General features: G+C 45.6%; 1 protein-coding gene across 1 annotated transcript in view; it reads left to right on the top strand.

Annotated features, from left to right (window-relative positions):
• The window catches only part of LOC138299622 (corticotropin-releasing factor receptor 1), a 1,731,194-nt gene that overhangs the window by 1,591,818 nt on the left and 115,472 nt on the right, over positions 1-23,904 (top strand). The window contains exons 11-12 of the mRNA XM_069238054.1: positions 5,147-5,282; positions 21,555-21,596. Coding sequence (XP_069094155.1) covers positions 5,147-5,282; positions 21,555-21,596 — 178 coding nt within the window. The remainder of the gene's footprint in view (positions 1-5,146; positions 5,283-21,554; positions 21,597-23,904) is intronic.

The following is a 23,904-nucleotide window of genomic DNA, read 5'->3' as shown; positions in this document are numbered from 1 at the left end:
ACAGTATGGTTACTGTACCTTTTGTTCTTAGAGTCTTGTCTGAGGTTTTGTATACAGTCATGCCTGTTCTTCCTTTGTCATCTTTGCTTCAATGCTTTTTGTGATCTTAATCGTCTCTGTCAATGTTGGGTTATCCAAAGAAAGCAACTTTTGTTTAATAGACCTGTACAACCCCTGACAAATAAACTTGTCTCTGATCAGTTGATCTCCCAACGCTCCAAATTGACAATCAGCAGCCAACAATCTTAATGCAGAAATGTAGGTATCCACATCTTCACCAGTCCACTGATCTCTTTTAAAAAATGTGTCTACACACCACTGAACTTGGAAGAACATCAAACCTGTTGCTCATTTTCTTAACAGCTAATTCGTATTCATCCATTTCTTCTTCAACAATAGGAACATCAGGTAAATGCTTAAAAATAGCTCTTCATTCAAACCCAATGGAATGAAGAAGAAGACATGTCTTGCATTCAGGTCTGAACCGTGCAGCTCCAATAGCTCCTAAATATATTTCAAAAGCATCATACTAATGTCTCCAAGCTATGTGTGGTCCTCCAGGGCTTTCTAAAAATGGTGGTGGTGGATTGACAGGCTGCATTTTTCAATGTTTTAATCTTAACCCTTCTTGCCTTCAATTGTTTGCTATTTATTTATTTTTTAACTTTCTTTTTTTAATTTTGTTTTTGCAAAAAAAAAACAATGTTTCACACTTTTCCTTGTTCTTTGCAAAAGCAGGACCAGACTACCTGCCAAAAATCAATTGGAATAATACTGTTTTATTGTCACAGTCAGGTACATGGATTTAACAACTGTAAACATTTGCGTATGTGTTTGTCTCTTCCGTTGATGGAAGTGCTATTCTTCCTCGGAGAGGCCACCTCAAAAATGGCTGCCGTTTTTTTTTTCTTTTTTTTTTTTTCACAGTGAGTGCGCACTCAGTGCTTGTGATCTGGTTTCCAAAGTTGAGGGAAGCAGTAAACTTCCTCGGAGGAACCACCTCCAAAATGGCCGCTGTTTGTTTTTGTTTTTTACAGTAAGTGGAGCATGATGCATCCGAACACGCTCGTGCTCACTGTGCAATAACGCACACAAGTACTCTACCAACTGTGTCCGTCTCTCCAAGTCAGAGCTTCCGTTCCTGCCACCACACCACACATCCATCGGTGTCTAAACAATGGCAGTGCTCACCGAAGTCAGAATTGAAAAGCTGTCCAATCTCACTACTCCTCAGTTCGCAGAGGGCTGGACACACTGTTCTGTTGCCGTGGGTTCACTTTCTCTAAGGTGACAATTCATCGCCAAACATGTAGTAAGTGCTTCAAACACTCTGAGCGTCTTAATAGTAGTTTATTTGTAAAAGACACATCAAGCAAACACCTCAGAGGGCTCAGACAACAAAATCACCATACACGCCAGTTGATGACGTTAAAAAAAACCCTCACGCATTCTAAGTACTACCTACCACTGATTCCCACCGTTGTAACTTAGAACGCTTCTACCATAAAACATCTAACATTACTTTAACATGTTGTTGGAATTTGCTCTTTTGTAGGGTCATCCCCAATCTTTTTGCCTCCTGCCTCCTATATTTTTCTGACCTGTTTCTGTTGGCTTTTGAACTCTGAGCACTTTACCACTGTTGATCAGTGCTAAAGTGCATATGCTCTCTGTGTAAGTTGTATGGTTGATTGGTTTATCCATGATTGGCACATTTGATTTGCTAGTAAGTCCCTAGTACAGTGCACTAGAGGTATCCAGAGCCTGTAAATGAAATGCTACTAGTAAACCTGCAGAACTGGTTGTACCACCCACATTAGTAGCTCTGTAATCATGTATCAGACCTGCCACTGCAGTGTCTGTGTGTGCAGTTTTAAACTACTGTAATTTCGACTTGGCAAGTGTACCCACTTGCCAGGCCTAAACCTTCCCTTTTCTCACATAGAAGACACCCCTACGTTAGGCCCTAGATAGCCCCAAGGGCAGGTGCAGTGTATGGTTAAGGTAGGACATATAGTAATGTGTTTTAAATGTCCTGGCAGTGAAATACTACTGAATTCGTTTTTTACTGTTGCAAGGCCTGTCCCTCTCAGAGGTTAACATGAGGGCTACCTTTAAATCTGATTAAAGTGTAGATTCCCTTTGGGAGCGGATGGACATGGAGTTTGGGGTCTCTGAGCTCACCATTTAAAAATACATCGTTTAGTAAAGTTGATTTTAAGATTGTGTGTTTGAAAATGCCACTTTTAGAAAGTGAGCATTTTCTTGCTTAAACCATTTCTGTGACTCTGCCTGTTTGTGGATTCCCGGTCTGCGTCAGTTTGACAGTTGGGCTGGTTGCACCTCTTACTAGACAGTGATACAAAGGGAGCTGGGTGTAGTCTGCATTTCCTGATGAGCCATCTGTGCTAGGAGGGAGGGGAGGAGTGGTCACTTACACCTGAAAGGGCTGTGCCTGCCCTCACACAATGTAGTCTCCAACCCCCTGGTGTGTGTCTGGGGCCTGGCCTGGGCAAGGCAGGATTTCACAAACACAAGAGACTTTCCTTTGAAGTAAGCCTACTTCAAAGGGAAATATGGGCATAAGAAGGGCATCCAAAACCACAGACTTTAGATCACTTCTGGAAACCAAGAGGAACCTCTGCCTGGAGAAGAGCTAAGGAAGAAGAGTTGCCCTGCCTGTGACTGCGCTTTGTGGAGCTATCCTGCAGTTGCTGCTTCTGCCAGACTAAGAGGGCAAAGACTGGACTTTGTGTTCCTTCCTTCTTGTGAAGAAATCTCCAAGGGCTTGATTTAGAGCTTGCCTCCTGTTGTTTGAATATCAGGAACAGCAAAGACATCTCTCTGCCAGCACCTGGAGCCTCTGCTGAGAATCCTACTATGCCAAGTGGTGCCCATCCAGTTCCTAGGCCCTGAAAGGAGAAGCTGGCAGAACAAGAGTGAGAAATCCATGTGCAGGCCGCCGTGCAGGGAAAAGATAGACGCAACTCCGAGATGCGGCTGAGAAATCGATGCGTCGCCTGCTGCGTGGCTGAAAATCAACGCTCGCCTGCAGCACGACTGAAAGATCGATGCACGGGGCTGGAGAAATGACGCTCAGCATCGCTGATGGAGGCTGGCGAGATCGCAACCCATGCTGCATGATTTTCGGATCATCGTGCGGTAGGATTTCCGGCGCAAACATCGCTGGGTGTGTAAAACCAATGAAAGGCTTGCCTGGACCCGAGAGTGCGGTTCGAATCCATGCATCGCTTTCCTGCGGAGAGAAGAAACGACGCACGCCGACTCGACTGAAGGAGAAACGACGCACGGTCTCGCTCAGGAGTGATATCAATGCATTGCAAGCCCTTTTGGACGCACACTCGCCCGTGCGGGGTTATTTATGACGCATCCAGACACATTTCCACACTAGCAGCGTTAGCATTGTGTTTAGAATTATATGAAGACTCTTTTTGTTTTTTAATTGATAACTTGACTTGTGTATTGTGGATTTTTGTCCTTTTGGTCTTGTTTTGTGTACATACATATTTCCTATTTTTCCAAATCTGTGTTGTGTCAATTTGTAGTGTTTTCATTGAGTTACTGTGTGTGTTGGTACAAATACTTTACACCTAGCACTCTGAAGTTAAGTCTGCCTACTCGTGCCAAGCTGCCAAGGGTGTGAGCGGGGGTTAGCTGAGGGTGATTTTCTCTTACCCTGACTAGTGAGGGTCCTTGCTTGGAAAGGGGGTAACCTGACTGCCATCCAAAGACCCCATTTCTAACACATGTTGCCCAAACATAAACCAGAACCAGTACGTCAGTACTTCACTCTTGTTTGTGATTGTTTACTTTTGCAGCACTGGGGCTGGTCTTAACCTAAAATCACTGCGATAAATATATTTCAGGGAAAAGAAAACAGCCTGCTGGTCCACTACTCTCACCATCAATGTTCTCTCACTGAACATAAAATCAATTAAAAAGATAACCTACATTGAGATCGGTGTTCCGCTAGAAATGTCTGTGTAAAGATGAATGTAGTAAACAAAATAAAATCATGTCATATATAATTTGAGTACCCGTGAACAGTTCCATAGGCCTCAATAAAATATACACTCTCTTCTTGCTCATCTGGAAAAATACCACACTTTTATAATAAGTAAACATAATATGTATGTAATATGCATCAGTATATTTGATAGTCATTCCATGAAAAGAGCTTGATGGCCGACATCTGCTACAAGGATGAGTCTCTTAGGAACACATGGCTTATTACAAAGCTCTCTTGTTAGGTCGAGCCTACCAGACAACAAAAGATGCCTGATTCAAAAAGACATATTGCGTGCTTACCAAGAAAACAGAGGTGCTTACAATTTGCCCATTGCTACAATACTTGACTTTACTTATTTGCTTGTTTACTATTGGGGGGCTTTCATTGTTTCAGCTGGTCCTTCTTGTGTGTGTCCCTCCCATTGAGTATGCCCTGATATCTATGATTGGTTGGCTTCTATGGTTACTCCTATCTCTTTTAGGGAACTCCCTGTTCTTGCCACCCCATTAATTTGTTTGTTTGCATTTTTAAAAAGAAGTTTTGCGCTACTTTTTTCTGTTTACCGATCCATCTCAGCTCGATAAATAAAAATAAAAAACTGTGTCCTGTAGGCACGCGTGTTGAACGCAGGCACATGCCAACAACATGACATGGCAACTATCATTGCTTTTTCTTTTTTACCAATGCTTCACAGCAGCCGCTAAAAACACTGACAAACCAATAGGTCTTTTGGGCGAAACCAGTTGACTTCGCCAGTGCTTGTGTATATAGGTAATTTCGTACTGACTTGACAGGTGACTAAAGTGTTGTCCAATTAATTATGGAATCTTGTCCCAATATTATTGTTTATTATATTGCAGTACATCGAGGGCAGAATACATACTCGCGAAATGCATTTATGCTAATGCTTATATTTCTCTGCTTGCATTGGAGTGGCTGTTTTTAGTTCGTTGGATTGACATGACTCTACTGTTGCTGGTGATGGCTAAAGCAAACAAACTGACCCTAACAAAAAAATTGTAGAAATAATTCAAGACCTGCAGAGTGCATGCCCTCAAGTGTCTGTCATGAGACATTTAAACCTGCCTTCAATTAATTTATTTTCTTCTCCTCCAGGAAAGCAGTCAAGGCCACACTGGTGCTGCTGCCGCTGCTGGGCATCACCTACATGCTGTTCTTTGTGACACCCGGTGAGGATGAGATCTCTCGCATTGTCTTCATCTACTTCAATTCTTTCCTGCAGTCCTTCCAGGTACGTCACAAATTAAGGCAGGACTTTAGAATCTGGGTCTGTATGATTGAAAGCGCTCTGGAGGCACAAGAGACATGTGTGCCTTTATTTTTTGCAGCCTTTCGGCACTGTGGCACAACCACAGATGCATGCTGGTGCTAGCTCAAGAGGGCTTTCGGTTCTTTGTCTTTGTGCCATAACACAGATGGCTGCCAGGAGGTGCACTGAATGTGTGCCACATCAATGTGGTACACATTTATTATGTTCTTGAGGCCGCCACTTGGGTCACTCACTGCGCCTCCCTCCCACCCCTCAGGTGATATCTGCCCCCTTTTCTAGTGCCAAAGTCGGACGAGCCCTTTTAAATTGTCGGTCTATCATTTACTAATGTGCTGTTCCCATCGCTTGTCCAAGTCTGTGTCTGAACTGAGAACATCTCATTTGATGTGATGTGGTGCACTGTCCCATTCTATTCCAGGAGACATGCACTTAAGAGTTCATTGCGCCAGAAAGTGGGACAGTGCACTGTTAGACCTGACAGCCTTAGGGTGGTCACCACTAACTTTTTGCCTTCCTCCCTCCACTTTTGAGATACTGTTTTTTGCTGGTTTTTAGACTCTGTGCACTTTACCACTGCTAACCAGTGCTGAAGTACATATGCCCTCTCCCTTTAAACATGGTAACATTGGATCACACCCAATTGGGCTATTTAATTTACTTATAAGTCCTTAGTAGAGTGCACTATATGTGCCCAGGGTGTGTAGATTAAGAGCTACTAGTGGGCCTACAGCACTGATTGTGCCACCCACTTCAGTAGCCCCTTAACCTTGTCTCAGGCCTGTCATTGCAAGGCCTGTGTGTGCAGTTTCACTGCCAATTTGACTTGGCATTTAAAAGAACTTACCAAGCCTAAAACTCCAATTTTCTACATATAAGTCACCCCTAAGGTGTGCCCTAGGTAACCCCTAGGGCAGGGTGAGGTGTAGGTAAAAGGCAGGACATGCACCTGTGTAGTTTACATGTCCTGGTAGTGTATAACTCCTAAATTCGTTTTTGCACTACTGTGAGGCCTGCTCCCTTCATGGGCTAACATTGGGGCTGCCCTCATACATTGTTTTGAGTAGTAGCTGCTGATCTGAAAGAAGTAGGAAGGCCATATTTAGTATGGCCAGAATGGTAATACAAAAGCCTGCTGACTGGTCAAGTTGGATTCAATATCACTATTTTAGAAATGCCACTTCTAGACAGTGAGCATTTCTCTGCACTTAAATCTTTCTGTGCCTTACAATCCATGTCTGGCTGGGCTTAGTTGACAGCTCCTTGTGCATTCACTCAGACACACCCCAAACACAGGATACTCAGCCTCACTTGCATACATCTGCATTTTGAATCGGTCTTTCTGGGCTGGGAGGGCCTGCTCTCACACAAAGGACTGCCACACCCCCTACTGGGACCATGGCAGACAGGATTGAACTGAAAGGGGACCTGGTGCACTTCTAAGCCACTCTTTGAAATCTCCCCTACTTCAAAGGCACATTTGGGTATAAAAACAGGGCCTCTGCCCTACCAACTCAGACACTTCCGGGAGAAGAAACCTGAACCAGAACCTGCACCCTGACAAGAAGAACTGCCTGGCTGCCTAAAGGACTCACCTGACTGCTTTCTGAAGAGGACTGCTGCCTTGCTGTTGCCCTGCAGTCTTGCTGCTCTCTCGCTTTGCTGCAGAAGTGCTCTCCAAGAGCTTGGATAGAGCTTGCCTCCTGTTCCCTGAAGTCTCAGGACCAAAAAGACTTCTCTCCTGCAGCTGAAATCCCCGTGCAGCAAAATTTGATGCATCGCCTGCCAAGAACGACGCACAGCCTTCTTGCAGTGAAAAAGTCACTGCATTCCGAGTTCGAAATGACGCAGCCCGACTTTGCGACAGAAGATCGACGCAGCACCAGCAACGCGACCGGAACTTTGAAGCACAGCCCTACTGGATCGATGCAAGCTGACTCAGAACGATGACGCCTAACTTCCTGAGAGGAATCAACGCAGCACCTGCCCTGCGGAAGAAAATCCCACGCATCGCCTAGCGGAATCGATGCAGCCCCTGTGACTTCGCTCCGAAAGCCGAGGATTCCACGCATTGTCCCCGGGAGTCTGAAAACCCCGCAACCCGAAGAGGATCCAAGTCCGCGCACCGGTAATTGATGCAACATCTTTCCCGCGTGAAAAAAATAACAACGCAAGTACATGTTTGGAGGGGCGAAACCGGTGCACACTCACCGTTTTCCACGCATCTCCTCCTCTGCGGCCCTTTGCGAGGGTTTTTCAACACAAACCAGGTACTTTGCCCTTCAAGAGACACTTGTTTCTAGAAGAACTTAAGACACTTTTTATTGCTTTTACAATAATATTTCAACTCTAAGACACTTGATATCATTTTCAGTGATATCTCTACATTTGCTTATTTCATCCTTAATCGTTTTGACCTGCATTTATCCAGATAAATATTATACATTTTTCTAAACACTGTGTGGTGTATTTTTGTGTTGTTATATTGTGCTATTGTATGGTTTATTGCACAAATACTTTACACATTGCTTCTAAGTTAAGCCTGACTGCTCAGTGCCAAGCTACCAGAGGGTGGGCACAGGATAATTTGGATTGTGTGTGACTTACCCTGACTAGAGTGACGGTCCTTGCTTGGACTGGGGTTAAACTGACTGTCAACCAAAGACCCGATTTTTCTTGTGTGGAAAATACATTAAATAGCCCCTGGCATCCTTCACCACATGAAGGACCATAGAATCAGCGTTTGAACATGCAAATCTAGCTGCCGGTGTAAGTTTAGTCCAGTTAGAAAGATATCAGTTGTCATCTTTCTACTTAGGCATTGGAACTACTTTTCAGAAAACGGAAAAGCAAGGGTTATTTTAATTAACAGAGCTACTAAATACTGTTTTAACAGGTGCCTTCCATCATCCCATTTTTTCTCCCTCATTTTTGTGGTCATGAAATATTTGTTAAAGCTTTTCCTGCTCTTGATCTCCAGTTCATATATTCTACACCCTCACCTGGCCACAATAGAATGAAAGTTAATGTTATGCTGTAATGAGGTGTCAGGCACCTCAGTGGGCTACTGGGCCATCCCTGTTTCCTTTTTGCAGCGACATTGGGCAGGACACTTTTGGACTTTTGCTTATGCAGGGTCATCCCCAGTCTTTTTGCCTCCTGCCTCCTATTTTTTTCTGACCTGTTGCTGTTGGCTTTTCAACTCTGAGCACTTCACCAATGCTAACCAGTGCTAAAGTGCATATGCTCTCCGTGTAAATTGTATGTAATTGGTTTATCCATGATTGGCATATTTGATTTACTCGTAAGTCCCTAGTAAGGTGCACTAGAGGTGCCAGGGCCTGTAAATCAAATGTTACTAGTGGGCCTGCAGCACTGGTTGTGCCACCCACACAAGTAACCCTGTAATCATGTCTTAGACCTGCCACTGCAGTGTCTGTGTGTGTATTTTTACACTGTAAATTCGACTTGGCAAGTGTACCCACTTGCCAGGCCTAAACCTTCCCTTTTCTTACATGTAAGGCACCCCTAAGGTAGGCCCTAGGTAGCCCCAAGGACAGGGTGCAGTGTATGGATAAGGTGGGACATATAGTAATGGGGTTTATGTGTCCTGATAGTGAAATACTGCCAACTTCGTTTTTTCACTGTTGCAAGGCCTGTCTCTCTCATAGGATAACATGGGGGCTACCTTTAAATATGATTAAAGTGTAGATTCCCCTAGAGAGTAGATGGACATGTGGAGTTTGTTGTCCCTGAACTCACAATTTAAAAATACATATTTTATTAAAGTTGATTTTAAGATTGTGCATTTGAAAATGCCACTTTTAGAAAGTGAGCATTTTCATGCTTAAACCATTCCGTGACTCTGCCTTGTTTGTGGATTCCCTGTCTGGGTCAGTTTGACAGTTGGGTTGTTTTTCACCTCGCACTAGACAGTGACACAAAGGGGGCTGGGGTGTAACCTGCATTTCCTAATTAGCCATCTCTGCTAGGAGGGAGGGGTGGAGTGGTCACTCTCATCTGAAAGGACTGTGCCTGCCTCTGACAATGCCGGCTCCAACCCCCTGGTGTGTGTCTGAGGCCTTGCCTGGGCAAGGCAGGATTTCACAAGTAGGTGTGAGTCCCCTTTGAAGAAAGGTGACTTCAAAGACTAAAATGGGTATAAGAAGGGCACCCAAATATACAGACTTTAGAGAAACACTTCTGGAACCAAGAGGAACCTCTGCCTGGAGAAGAGCTGATAGCTGAGGAAGAAGTGCTGCCCTGCCTGTGACTATGCTTTGTGGAGCTTTCTTGCAGTGCTGCTTCTGCCAGATTAAGAGGCCAAAGACTGGACTTTGTGTGCCTTCCATCTTGTGAAGAAATCTCCAAGGGCTTGAGTAAGAGCTTGCCTCCTGTTGTTTGAAGTCTCAGGGACAGCAAAGACTACTCTCTGCCAGCACCTGGAGTCTCTGGAGAGACTCCTGCTCTAACAAGTGGTGCCCTATCCAGTCCCTTGGCCCTTGAAAGGAAAGCTGGTGGAAATCCAAGAAAATCGACTTCGGATGACTCCGGACCGACGCCGCTGCTGAATCCGGTAATGCCGCCTGCACGTGACGCCGTGACCTTCGCTGGAACGCGACACTCTTCGCAGGCCCAACGCCGCAGCAGCCCCGCTGAAGTCCGAGACTCCGTGGAAGTCGCCGCACCACGTCGTGACCGACGCCGCTCGAAGTGCACAGATTCAACGTTTCACACAGACGCCGCGATCCCCGACTTTGCGCATCGGCTTGTTTTCACTCTTCACCAAAGGTACTGTACTTGGGGGTCTACACGACTCCGTGTCCGGCGCCGCTGGTGTCGGCTTGTTGGGAACGACTCCGTCATGACGCCGTATTAACATCTCATCAAAGCATTTTTGTTTCTAAGCGCTATTTTTGAGTTTAATCTCTAAAAATTCATAACTTGACTTGTGTATGTCGGATTTTTGTCGTTTTGGTCTTGTTTTGTTTAGATAAATATTTCCTATTTTTCTAAACTGGTGTTGTGTCATTTTGTATTGTTTTCATTAAGTTACTGAGTGTGTTGGTACAAATACTTTACACCTAGCGCTCTGAAGTTAAGCCTGCTGCTCTGCCAAGCTACCAAGGGGGTAAGCAGGGGTTAGCTGAGGGTGATTCTCTTTTACCCTGACTAGAGTGAGGGTCCTTGCTTGAACAGGGGGTAACCTGACTTCCAACCAAAAACCCCATTTCTAACATTGGTGGCAGCGGTGGGATTTGGACTTGTATTTGGACTTGACTTACAGTGATTAAGTGTACACTACTGTTTGAGTTCAGACCACTACGTGAACACATACTACTTGTTTGGTGATCTTTTGCTTTTTCTCTTAAGGACTCCTTTTTGTTCTACTTCCATGATTTTGCTGATCCCTTGACGGATCCTTTTTACTTCATTGGGAACTTATTTTCTGCCTTTGGAACTTTGCACTTGTGACCATCATGTCTCAATCTGGAGATGCAACAGCTTGAGCTGTGTTTGAAATAGAGAAACTGAAGGAGTACTCAGTTGCTCAATTGAAACAGTTCCTTAAAGATCTTGACTGTCCCACTGAGAGCTCCACCAGGGAGGGGGAGCTGCAAAAGGCACAGAGGGCCTGGGCGACAATCAAGGAGGCTGGAGGGCACACAGAGGAGGGGAATGTGGGTGGGGAAGTGCAGAGGAGACACAGTGGTGTAGTGGAGGTACCTGTTACGCCTGGGGGGAGGGTCCCCAGGAGGAGTAGCAGGGTGCCACCCAAGTGTCTGACTCCTGAAGAGTTACAAGACAGACAGGCAGAGAGGGCTCGCCGGTTGAAGTTCAAGGAGTTGAGGATGCAAAGGGAGAAGGAGTTGGAAGAAAGGAGGAGGGACTTAGAGATCAAAAAGAGGATTTGGGCTTATGAGCTCAAAATGAAGGAGCTGGAAGTCATAAGGGCTGAATCCAGCTGGAATGGTGGCAGCAACAATTTTATATCCAGTGCTGCTGAAGAAGTGCACATGCCCAGAGATGTGGTGCCCTACTTGAAGGAGGGAGTTAACACATGCCAGGAGGTTCAGGGGTATGAGGTAGCTCCAGTGATGCACAGGGTCCCTGAGGTGGATTGGGGAACTGGCATGGGGAGTCATATTCCTACTGGTGGGAGGGACACTCTACTGACTCTAGGTGAGAGTGACAGGGAGCGGGGTTCCCCCCAGGTAGAAGTCCTGGTTATGGAGTGTGAAGACATCCCAGAAGAGTGTGGGTTGAGTGTCAGGGACAGTCAGGTACTGTCTCACCAGTCTCAGGAGGGTGATGTGGGGTGCTTTTTTCAAAGCAGAGTCACTGGATAGTTGGGTGAAGGATACTTTGGTTAATTCATGTGAGGGGCTGAGTGATGTAATTGCTGGAGAGCATATGTCTAGTCCTTATTTTCCAGAGCTACGCCAACACCAGGTGGAGTGTGAGTTCTCTGACCCCAGGGAACTTACAATGGAGGCAGACCTCTTGGTGAGTACCAGAGAGTCTGAAGAGGCATTTGGGGGGGCTCCTGAGAGGAGTGGTCTAGGTATTTCCCAACCAGGTGAGGTAGGGAAGGATTGTAGTGTCCCAGGTAGGTCCCAGTGTAGTGGGATGGGTGAGGGACCCCATGTCCAGTCTCTGAGGAGAGGGAATGGGGATGGGCTGAGGTCCAATGTGCCCAAGATCCGGTCCCAGGTCCTGGAGGGTTCCATGAGGGAACACGAGGAGGGGAGCCTAGCCTGTACCATAGGGCCATCTGTTGAGGGAGATCCCACAGTGTCAGGAGAACTTGGGGGGGGCGGCTGTAGCCAGCGTCCCACCAGTTCTGGTGTCTGGCAGTACCACTCCTAATGAGGGGGTGCAGAAGTCCAGACAGAGGGTTGAGAGGGGGTTGCGGACCCCAGTGGACAACCTGGAGGGTCAGGGGTCAGCTCTGAGAGCAGAGCCCCCCAGGAATGACCTTGGCGAGACCATTTCTGGATTGGGGGGAATCCAGACTCTGTCAGATGGGCAGAGGTCAGGAGACCTGCGCCAGCCAGACTCTTGTGTGGCCCTTGGGGACAGTGTGTCCCTTGAGGGGGGTAAGTGTGCCCCCCTGGAAGTCCTGGTGTGCCAGGCAGTGGTTCAACAGCAGGGTGGTGACTCTGGGTTGGATGACCAGGTTCAGAGGGTAAACTCTGACCTGGTGGGGGGTAGGTATGCCCCCCAGGAATTCCTGGGTTGTCAGGCAGTGGTCCAGTCTGTGGGTACAGACCCTGGACTGGAAGATCAGGTGCAGGGGATAAACCCTGATCTGAAGGGGTGGGCGGTTTGCCCAATCACCCCCCTGGTGTGATTCCAAGGGGTACTCTCCCTAAGGGGTGGGTGCAGAACCCTGAATGTAGGGGTAGGGGAGTGAAAGACTCACCCCTGACCCCAGTACAGTCTAAGGGTACAGACCCTGGATTGGAAGGCCAGGTTTAGGGTGTCCGCCCTGACCTGGAGGAAGGGGCTACTGTTAACAGTGCCCCTACCATGTTGTCTTCTGGGGGGGCCACTCCTAGTTGGGGGGTGCAGGACCACAGAAGAGAGGGCAGGGGGAGGGAAGCTTCCCCCCTGGCCCTGGTCCAACCTGAAGGTACAGACCCCAGGTTGGAGGACCAGTTGCAGGTTAACATCCCAGCACTGGTGGAAGAATTGTGCAGGACTGCTTCTACAAGCACCCTGACAATTTTGGACTCTGGGGTAGCCGCTCCTACAGGGAGGGTCCAGAGCCCCAGAGGGGAGGACCAGGGTCAGGTTATCTTCTCTGACCTGGTGGAAGGTAGAGTGGTCAAAGGGTGTCAGGCACCTGGGGCTACCGCCCCCCCACTCTCCATAGTCAGAGTGGTTGGAGAGGCCTGAGGTCAGGCTCTCATCCCTGACAGTTGTCAGGGGTCACTGTGGCTTGCTGTCCTGGTGGACAGAGCTGCCCCTGGGGGGAGAACGAGAGTCACACCCCAGGGGTGGAGTGGGCAACACCACTGTGTTGGCCCTGGTAGTACTATCTGCCCATTGCAATACATCTGTGAGCAAAGTAAAGTTAGGCGCTGCACAGATGGTGTCTGCAGATGTGGAGAAAAGTTCCCCATGGGTTAGCTTAGTGGGCCCTGAGAGTATGGACAGAGGGATCCAACTGGAGTCAGGAAGGCGTAGAACTGGAACATGCCCCTGCTGTTGTGGGCCTGGGTCCTTGTTCTATCGCCCCAATCAGGGAAGTACATCAAGGTATCCCCTGGCTTTAGGCTGGTAGGTGGTCGTGTTGGACTTTTGCTTATGCGGGGTCATCCCCAGTCTTTTTGCCTCCTGCCTCCTATTTTTTTCTGACCTGTTGCTGTTGGCTTTTCAACTCTGAGCACTTTACTACTGCTAACCAGTGCTAAAGTGCATATGCTCTCCGTGTAAATTGTATGTAATTGGTTTATCCATGATTGGCATATTTGATTTACTAGTAAGTCCCTAGTAAGGTGCACTAGAGGTGCCAGGGCCTGTAAATCAAATGTTACTAGTGGGCCTGCAGGACTGGTTGTGCCACCCACACAAGTAACCCTGTAATCATGTCTCAGACCTGCCACTGCAGTGTCTGTGTGTGTATTTTTACACTGTAAATTCGACTTGGCAAGTGTACCCACTTGCCAGGTCTAAACCTTCCCTTTTCTTACATGTAAGGCACCCCTAAGGTAGGCCCTAGGTATCCCAAGGGCAGGGTGCAGTGTATGGATAAAGTAGGACATATAGTAATGTGGTTTATATGTCCTGACAGTGAAATACTGCCAACTTCGTTTTTTCACTGTTGCAAGGCCTGTCTCTCTCATAGGATAACATGGGGGCTACCTTTAAATATGATTAAAGTGTAGATTTCCCTAGAGAGTAGATGGACATGTGGAGTTTGGGGTCCCTGAACTCACAATTTAAAAGTACATCTTTTAGTAAAGTTGATTTTAAGATTGTGCGTTTGAAAATGCCACTTTTAGAAAGTGAGCATTTTCTTGCTTAAACCATTCTGTGACTCTGCCTTGTTTGTGGATTCCCTGTCTGGGTCAGTTTGACAGATGGGTTGTTTTTCACCTCGCACTAGACAGTGACACAAAGGGGGCTGGGGTGTAACCTGCATTTCCTGATTAGCCATCTCTGCTAGGAGGGAGGGGTGGAGTGGTCACTCTCATCTGAAAGGACTGTGCCTGCCTCTGACAATGCCGGCTCGAACCCCCTGGTGTGTGTCTGAGGCCTTGCCAGGGCAAGGCAGGATTTCACAAGTAGGTGTGAGTCCCCTTTGAAGAAAGGTGACTTCAAAGACTAAAATGGGTATAAGAAGGGCACCCAAATCTACAGACTTTAGAAACACTTCTGGAACCAAGAGGAACCTCTGCCTGGAGAAGAGCTGATAGCTGAGGAAGAAGTGCTGCCCTGCCTGTGACTGTGCTTTGTGGAGCTTTCCTGCAGTGCTGCTTCTGCCAGCGTAAGAGGGCAAAGACTTGACTTTGTGTGCCTTCCATCTTGTGAAGAAATCTCCAAGGGCTTGAGTTAGAGCTTGCCTCCTGTTGTTTGAAGTCTCAGGGACAACAAAGACTTCTCTCTGCCAGCACCTGGAGTCTCTGGAGAGACTCCTGCTCTGACAAGTGGTGCCCTATCCAGTCCCTGGGCCCTTGAAAGGAAAGCTGGTGGAAATCCAAGAAAATCGACTTCGGACGACTCCGGACCGACGCCGCTGCTGAATCTGGTAACGCCGCCTGCACCCGACGCCGTGACCTTCGCTGGAACGCGACGCTCTTCGCAGGCCCAACGCCGCAGCAGCCCCGCTGAAGTCCGCGACTCCGTGGAAGTCGCCGCACCACGTCGTGACCGACGCCGCTCGAAGTGCACAGATTCAACGTTTCACACAGACGCCGCGATCCCCGACTTCGCGCATCGGCTTGTTTTCACTCTTTACCAAAGGTACTGTACTTGGGGGTCTACACGACTCCGTGTCCGGCGCTGTTGGTGTCGGCTTGTTGGGAACGACTCTGTCATGACGCCGTATTAACATCTCATCAAAGCATTTTTGTTTCTAAGAGCTATTTTTGAGTTTAATCTCTAAAAATTCATAACTTGACTTGTGTATGTCGGATTTTTGTCGTTTTGGTCTTGTTTTGTTTAGATAAATATTTCCTATTTTTCTAAACTGGTGTTGTGTCATTTTGTAGTGTTTTCATTAAGTTACTGTGTGTGTTGGTACAAATACTTTACACCTAGCGCTCTGAAGGTAAGCCTACTGCTCTGCCAAGCTACCAAGGGGGTAAGCAGGGGTTAGCTGAGGGTGATTATCTTTTACCCTCACTAGAGTGAGGGTCCTTGCTTGAACAGGGGGTAACCCGACTGTCAACCAAAGACCCCATTTCTAACAGACACCGATTTGGCTTTTGTCCCCTGACAGGAAATACAGACTGGCCATGTATAGCATGCTTGCCTCTTGCCTTCCTGTCTGCACTGGCTCCCAAGTTAGGGGGGGCAGAGGTAATAGGTAGAAGCAGGTGCATGATTGAGGCTTTGACATGGCCATCTTATTACCTCTATTGCCTGTCACCATCTTCAAAGGTGGTGTCCCTGTTCCTTGCAATGGACGAGACCTCATGACACCATCATATCCCCTGAATGTTTATTCTGGCTAGCAAGACCTTCATATCCAAGGGGCAAAGCCTCATGGATATACCTAGCAGGTTCCTCCTATCATGGAATAAGAGTCTGCCAGGAAGAGGGGCGAGGCCATCAACACTCCAATACAAGTACTAGGAGAAAACGTTAGTCAGGAGCCACTTCACTGACCTCCCTTCATAAGGTCCGTCTGCCCCAGAATCAACCTGAAGATGCCAGCCTGACAGGAAGTGTGCTCGTGGATCTCTTGCTTCTCTCCTGTTCTCAAAAGAGGGGAATATAGGTCGGGTTTTCAAAGGTGGCGATGTTGGGCTCACTGGAGCTATGCTCAGGTGATCCTTTTTTTCTCCACAGGAGGTGTGATCTTTACAGACCTCTGGATTATCAACTAGCCAATCCTACGAGAAGAAAGAATATGGAAGCCTGGGAACCTTTGCAACCTGATCACTTCAGAAAGTGAGATAATTTGAGAGGAGGGTTGACATACAGGCGGTTCACCCAGAGACGCTAAAAGGAAGCATAGGCCTGCTGATTAGTGTCATTCATAACAAGCGGAAAATAGCAAGCACTATAAACTACTTACATGTTGTAGTGTCATCCCTGGCACTGCGTACAGATGTAAGCAGACAAACTTGTCACTCCTTTCCAGGGATAGCTCCAGAGGAGAGTTGGGGTTGTGGCGGTGGCTCCACTATTGTAAAACAAGGGCTTCAGGTTACACCTCAAAATAATGTTTTCTGCACAAACTTTTATGTGCATAGAAGTGCTCCTTCTGTGAGAAATAAAATGATCTATGGTGGAAATTATCAAATCCTGGTTTCAAGAAAGAGCATTGATTGCGGCTTTGCAGTGGTTGTAGAATTTTCTTCTGTGGTCAGTAAACCCAAGGGCCATCCAGAGAAGTGGTCCAGCAATAGACTCATGCAGGTACAGGAAAAAAAGTGTTTTTGCAAATTCCACCATTCATTCTCCAGTGAACCACCTCATGTAATAGCAATCCATTGAAGTATTCACAATAGGCCATGAGTACACCCGGAAGCCCGTGATTTGGGTTGATCCAGTGCTACATAATAGTGATTTGTCACAAACCAGTGATTGACATAACAACTAAATGACGTGCACAACTAAATGACGTGCATTTCCATAACGTACTCCTTTGTTTTCTGTAAATCCTTGAAAATGTTTATATCTCCACAAATCATCAAATTACGTCCACATTGCATAGGTTTTTCCATTTTACTGAATAGGGCCCATGTAGTGAGCGAGAATGGATGATTCAGCACAGGCCTGCTCTGGTACATCTTCTGTTAGTATACAGTGAGCATACAATAGCAGCTTCATAAAAGTGGGAAAAGTAAGCGAACTTCAATACTGGGCCATTTTCCAGCAGAAACGAAAATCTGATTTCACGACAAGATTCGGCAGAGGCAAAAGGTGAGGATAATTAATACAAAATGGATAAAATTGCAGCTTGCTTCAAACATTCAGCCAAGGTAGGATTCCTGTTAAACAATGCGTCAAAGACCAAAGTGCTGTCTCGCCTACTCTTTTACTCGTGTCTCTGATTGAAAGTTACTTTTCTATGACCAAAGAAGGGAGGAGAGGACGTCTGTAGCACACTAAGAAAAAAAAAAAAAACTTGAGAAGCAATAGTGAAGGAGGTCTGACTGACATGTCATTCAAGGAAGGAAGGACATTGAAGCGGGGGCAGTTTTCAATTAGATCAAGGACTGGTACATTGTCCTGGCTACCATGCTGTCTCACAGTGTGAGGGCTAATGTAACCAAAAACCTTGCACTAAATTAACAGAACGTCAAATGACCATAACACAGCTGCACTGTGATTGCTGTGGAAGGGCCACCTTCGTGCTGAGATGGACCATTTTACACTGTTGTCCATAGCCGGGCAAGGCAAGACTGCCCATCAAAAGAGTAGCCAGAAAATTAAAATACCACTAACTTTGAACTAAACATCTGATGGCATTAAGCAAGTGAAGCAAGATAGCCCAACCCACCATAGAAGAGCTCCCTTGTCTCTTACATTCAAGTGTCTATCCATTCATCCTATCTCCCGTCCATCCACACACTGACATCTACATTCTGTCACCCATTAATTCTTTAATCAATTATTCATTCTTTCCATATTCCATCCACCCATCCACTATGCTATCCATCCACTCACTCTACCACCCATTCTTCCACTCTGTCATCCATCCATCAACTCTTCCATCCATCCAGCCATTATGCAATCCACTAGTCATACATTCATCCACTCTGTCATCCACACATCCATTTGTCCATCTAACCTACCATCCATTCACTCATTTTTTTACCCATTCACTTAACAACCCATCCGTTTACTCTGCCATCCTTTCACCTGTACTTTTACCTATCTAGTAACTCACGTACTCATCCATCCATCCCCTTAATCTGCCATCCTTTCTCCCGTCCATCAACCTATTCATTCACTCATCCTTTCACCCACTCACCCATCTACCCACCTATCATTTACCGACTCATTCACCCACTCAACCATACATCCTGTCAGCCTTCCTTCCATTCAATAGTCTTCCCATTTTTCCCTCTTCTATTTACCCATATTTCTTTCTTCCTTGCTACTGCTTACTTCTCTATTAACACTGTCTTCCTTTATGACGGTATTTATCAGCTTGTGTCTGCTGATTTGTAGACAGAAGAGGCCCATTCAGAACCCCACACCCACTGAAGCTGCTAAAGCGGGGTGGGGGGGGGGCGTTCACAACGCTCCTGCTGCCCATTACCACTCGTAATCTTACCCGGAAATCCACTGTCAGTAACATCGTGGTAAACTTTTTTGCATAAGATATCTTTCAAGCACTGGATCCCATAAAAGACTGTCTACTAGTAGATGATAATGTTGTCACACTGGAAGGGTAAACATGTCTTCAGCAGTTAATCAAGTTCATGTGCTTGGACACACTAAAACCTAGCCTATTTTAACATGCCTAAAGGGATTTATGGTTGATTGCATTATTTGTGGAGTGCACTTCTGCCTTCTAGCAGTCTCCAAGGTGCAATTACGGTTATTCCGGATTTCCCTGAAGCCCCGAGGCAATTAGATGCGGTTATAGGCTAGATGCCCCCTCCCTTCAGCTTTGTGTGCTCTGGTTCTGCCACACAGTAAGAACCCAGCAGCACAGTGTTGGCAGCAACGAAATTATTCCCTCTATTAGAGACAGGTACTTGTATGTAGTCAAAAAAGTATAAGCAGGCTGTTAGCTTCAAGTGACACTGAGCAAGATTACACCACAAATAATGAACACATGATCAATAACATAAGTTCTCTAAATAATGGACACAAATAGAACATTACAGCCTCGTTTACTTCTCAATTGTCCTGTTATGTTTCATAGTCTTGACTCCCATTTTGGTGAACTAATATGGGGAAATATATAAATACTGGGATTCAGGGGGCATGAGGATGGAGGATTCTTCTGAACAGACCTGTACTACTGAGTCAAGCCCCCTCGCACATTTCTGGTCCTGCTGAGATATCTGTACTCTTGCTGCAGTCCCTGCCAGAGGCAGCCATGGTGACAAGTGAGGGCTCGCTCTCTAAAGCAACACTATGCATGAAAGTCAGTCATTTTCATGGAACTCCCATGACTGGCCTTGCACCTGGTGCTTAGCAATGCCTCAATGAAGGTCTCAATGAATGCAACGTTTTTTTATTAAACAAAAACAATAACAAAGCTGTAAAGGAAAACACAGTGGCCGCTTTGAACACTCCAACTCACTTTGCTGGGCGTGCACCTTTTGGAAATGACCCTTAAAAATTAAGTGCTATGTTTCGAGACCGGAACTGTAACTACCTCAAACAAAAAATATTTAGATACAGTAGTATAGAAGATTAACTATTTATAGCTCTGATGGCTAGTAGAATGGCCATCAGAACACCTTAAAGGTTGAGTAAATGTGCGAACATTGATGCACCTAAACTATTCACAATAAATGTCAAGTTGATGTGTGCACAGTTAATCCTTTGGTAAAACTGAGCTAGGCCACAGCACATCAGTGAGCCACTCACTTCCCGTCTGTATTAGGAACGCTTGACCACGTCTCTCATCAAGTGCTTTTACCATAAATATTCCTTCTAAACGGGACTAGCAAGAAATTCGATCAACAATATTTGACTAATTTATTAGGAAAAAACAAATAGATGATAGGTTATTCATTACAAGTCTTCATGAAAAAACTGCATTTATTGTTTTTTGATGGAGGTGGATTTGGGGATTTTTGTCCACTTAAGCTTTTAAATCCCTGCACAAAAACGTAAACAATGTTTGGAGTGAGTAAAGAAAACACTTTTGCCAAAAGCTTTTTTAGGTTCTTGTTCCAAATAAAACCTCAACAAACATTAGTCAAGGAGGTCATAAACTAATGAATACCTTGTTCTACTTTCATTTCTGCACCATATGTTTCAAAGTTCATGGATCTTTTTTCATCACGTTTATCTCTTTCATAGCGAACTATTTTTAATAACTTGTTTTATTATTGTTCCGCTGTCTAATATTGTTTTTTTTTTTAACTTTTACAAGATGAATAACCTATGCTAATGTTAAAGTCTTCTGCCCAGAGCGTAGCGTTCATCGACTGCCTCATAATTATAGGTTCTCGCTAAAGGGGACCTTGAATAATGAGGTAAAGGGGGTCATTAATTTGTGTTAACACCTGGCAGTATAAGGATACTAAGGCTCTACCCCAGATGCTGAAACCCTGCATACCAAAGAGCCTGCTTGTTTCACATGCTGGTCTCAGCCGGTTTGTCACAGTGCATCAGTAGTTAATGCCTACCTTCTAAGCATTCTTCATGCAACTTAATATCAGCCCTCTATAGAGGGTTCCTTAGTCAGTGCTTAGTATTATGTGCCAATGTTTGAACTTTCACAGGGATTTAGGCTTCATATGTGAGGTAGAAAGGGAATGGATTAGGCGCTGACAGTATATCTGATGACGTTTAACAATTTGGATATATGTTAAAATGTTTGACATTTTAAACATTTTACCTTCCCCTACTGTTAACCACCATAAAGGAATGAATTGCATTGGAATGACGTACTACGTAGCTAATCCATTGTCGTAAAGAGTGCGCTCCAGAGGCCATATCAAGATGGGCTCCGCCTGCTCAGCGGAAAGCAGAGCGACTGTTCTTATGTTTGTGCGGTGCATAAAGTCAATATATTTAACTCGATATGTGCACAGCTCATAAAGAGGCAACTTTTGTTCGCTATTACCGAGCTGTACTATCTCAAAATAGAGCGGTAATTCAGAGATATATGAATTAAATGACCTTAAGCACTATATCTGCAAATAAATAGGTCCTGGGGTCTAAGCTGAAGCTGCGGAGCTCACCAAGATACCCTCCTGAAATGTGGTTTTAGATGTTTCTGTGGAGTCTTGCTCCTCAAGCAAAGAAGATCAGTAAAATGCTGCTTTCTCAATACCAAGGATACTGTTTTTCTTCCCTAAGAGCTGTTTCATGTGCACCTGCACCTGCAGTGGGTTGACTGTCTTTCTTTGTCTCACACAGGGCTTCTTTGTCTCGGTGTTCTACTGCTTTCTCAACAGTGAGGTAAGACTTTGATTCCTAAAACTTAGATTTTATATTCTGGAAGTTAAAACAATGCCATGTAATAGTGAACGACTAGTTGTCAAACTAGAGTATTGTGTCTTGGACGGTTTTGTGCCTGTTTGTGTGACTGCCATTGAAGCTTCTCATAGTAGTGGCGACCTATTTCTGGTCTGGCTTCTTTTTATGCCTTATGTCACGTCTTCTTGCTCTTCATGTAAAGTTAACAGTTTAATTTGTGTTACTTATAGGCTGGCGTGATCCTAGCAGTCTTCTCTTAATGTTAACAATGCTTCAGACTTGTTGGGATGCATTCTTTTTACAGATTATGAGGAAGGAGTAGGGGCCAGATGTAGCAAAAGTTTTTACCCATTCTGTGTCTATGGGAAAAAGTGTTCGTACATATGGCCCGTAGTCACAGAATGCAAAGATCAGTGTTCCATGTATGAATTTCTATTCCATGTTCAATGGATCAATGGCGCCTTTGACCTCTAAAGTCAAAGTATGAATGAAAATGAGTCACAACTCATTGACAGCTGCCCATTTCCATGGGGTGGATTGCCCTCCACCGCTTCTTTAAGCTGACACTGTGACAGTAACATAGCTGATGGCTTGGACAATGTTAAGGCCATTTTTCCCTCTTTTGCAGTCTCTGTTCATACGTACACATAGACAAAACAGAGAGAGAGCAAGTGGGAGGGAGGTAAAGAAAAAAGAGAGGGGGAGTGAGAGGAGAAAATGGATTAGGGGGTGGGTGGACATCAATGATATCCAGAGAGAAATAGAAAATTAAAGTACTAACAAAGCTTCGCCCATGAAACCGTTTAGTTCATTTCCCTACTTAAAAGTGCAACAGTTTAGGTATTATGTGACAAGCGAGTAGAAAATTAAGAATAGATGACACAGCAGTAATTCTCAAGCAGAAGAGCAGATTTATATATGCACCTGCACAGAAGGACGCACACGTGTTATCCTTTATTTTTCGGTCTGTAATGAGCATTCAAGTGAGAGAATGCACAAAGAGCGAGGGATGTGGGGGAAGATATGAGAAATGCTTCTCTGTCGCCTATCAGAAGCAATATTGCTTCCACCACAATGCAGAGAACAGGACCAAGCCTGAAAGCATGACCACGCGGGTGTTGCATTTACTTCCCATAAAAAAGTAATTGTGCATAATTAAAGGAGATGTGAATTTGGGCGTGAAGAGGAAAAGTGCCCTGCACTGAGCAGAGAGGCTGTAACGGCAGCATGTCATGTCAATAGAGGCGAGTGGCAAACATAAACAGAACGAAGTGTCCCAGGCTCTGATCCTGCCTCCCTCCATTTGCAGCAATGTTGAATGTAGTAATGTGTGTGTGCAGGGCTGTAAGTCGAGTTGCTGGCCTCAAGGGCCACTTGCCACCCAACATATTTTTGTTATCACATGAAGCCTAAAATAAATGGAAAGATTGGTCCAACTAACCACTGCCTGAATAGGATTTTTTGAGCAGATGTGCACATTGTACACAAGCAAAATCCTGCCACTACCTGATCAAGTGACTAATGCTAAAGTCGGCTGAACCATTGCCCTGTTCTGCATACTGCAGTGGGCGGAAGCAAATTGTGGCTGCAAGTTCAAGAGACAATAAATGAGAAGTGATAACCAAACAGCTTCTTTGTATATGTGTTAGAAATGGGGTCTTTGGTTGACAGTCTGGTTACCCCCTGTTCAAGCAAGGACCCTCACTCTAGTTAGGATAAAAGAGAATCACCCTCAGCTAACCCCTGCTTACCCCCTTGGTAGCTTGGCAGAGCAGTAGGCTTAACCTCAGAGTGCTAGGTGTAAAGTATTTGTACCAACACACACAGTAACTTAATGAAAACACTACAAAATGACACAACACCAGTTTAGAAAAATAGGAAATATTTATCTAGACAAAACAAGACCAAAACGACAAAAATCCAACATACACAAGTCAAGTTATGATTTTTTAAAGGTTTAAAATAAAAAGAGTCTTTAGGTAGTTGTAACACCACACTAGCGCTGCTAGCGTGAAAATGTACCTGGTTTGCGTCAAAAATAACCCCGCACGGGCGGTGTGCGTCGAAAGTAACCCTGCACGGCTGTGTGCGTCGAAAACAACTCGGAACGGCGGTGCGTGTTGAAAAAGCCAGCCACACGACGATCCGAAAGTCCCGCGGCGCAGGGTGCGATCTCTCAGCCTCCGTCAGCGATGCTGCGCGTCGTTTCTCCTGCTCCGAGCGTCGGTTTTTCGGTCGCGTTTCCTGCGGCGTCGTTTCTCAGCTGTGGAACCGGCGTCGCGTCGTTTTC

Source organism: Pleurodeles waltl, chromosome 6, assembly GCF_031143425.1.
Source record: "Pleurodeles waltl isolate 20211129_DDA chromosome 6, aPleWal1.hap1.20221129, whole genome shotgun sequence".
NCBI classification, from domain to species: Eukaryota; Metazoa; Chordata; class Amphibia; order Caudata; family Salamandridae; genus Pleurodeles; species Pleurodeles waltl.
This window is presented reverse-complemented; position numbering and strand designations above follow the sequence as displayed.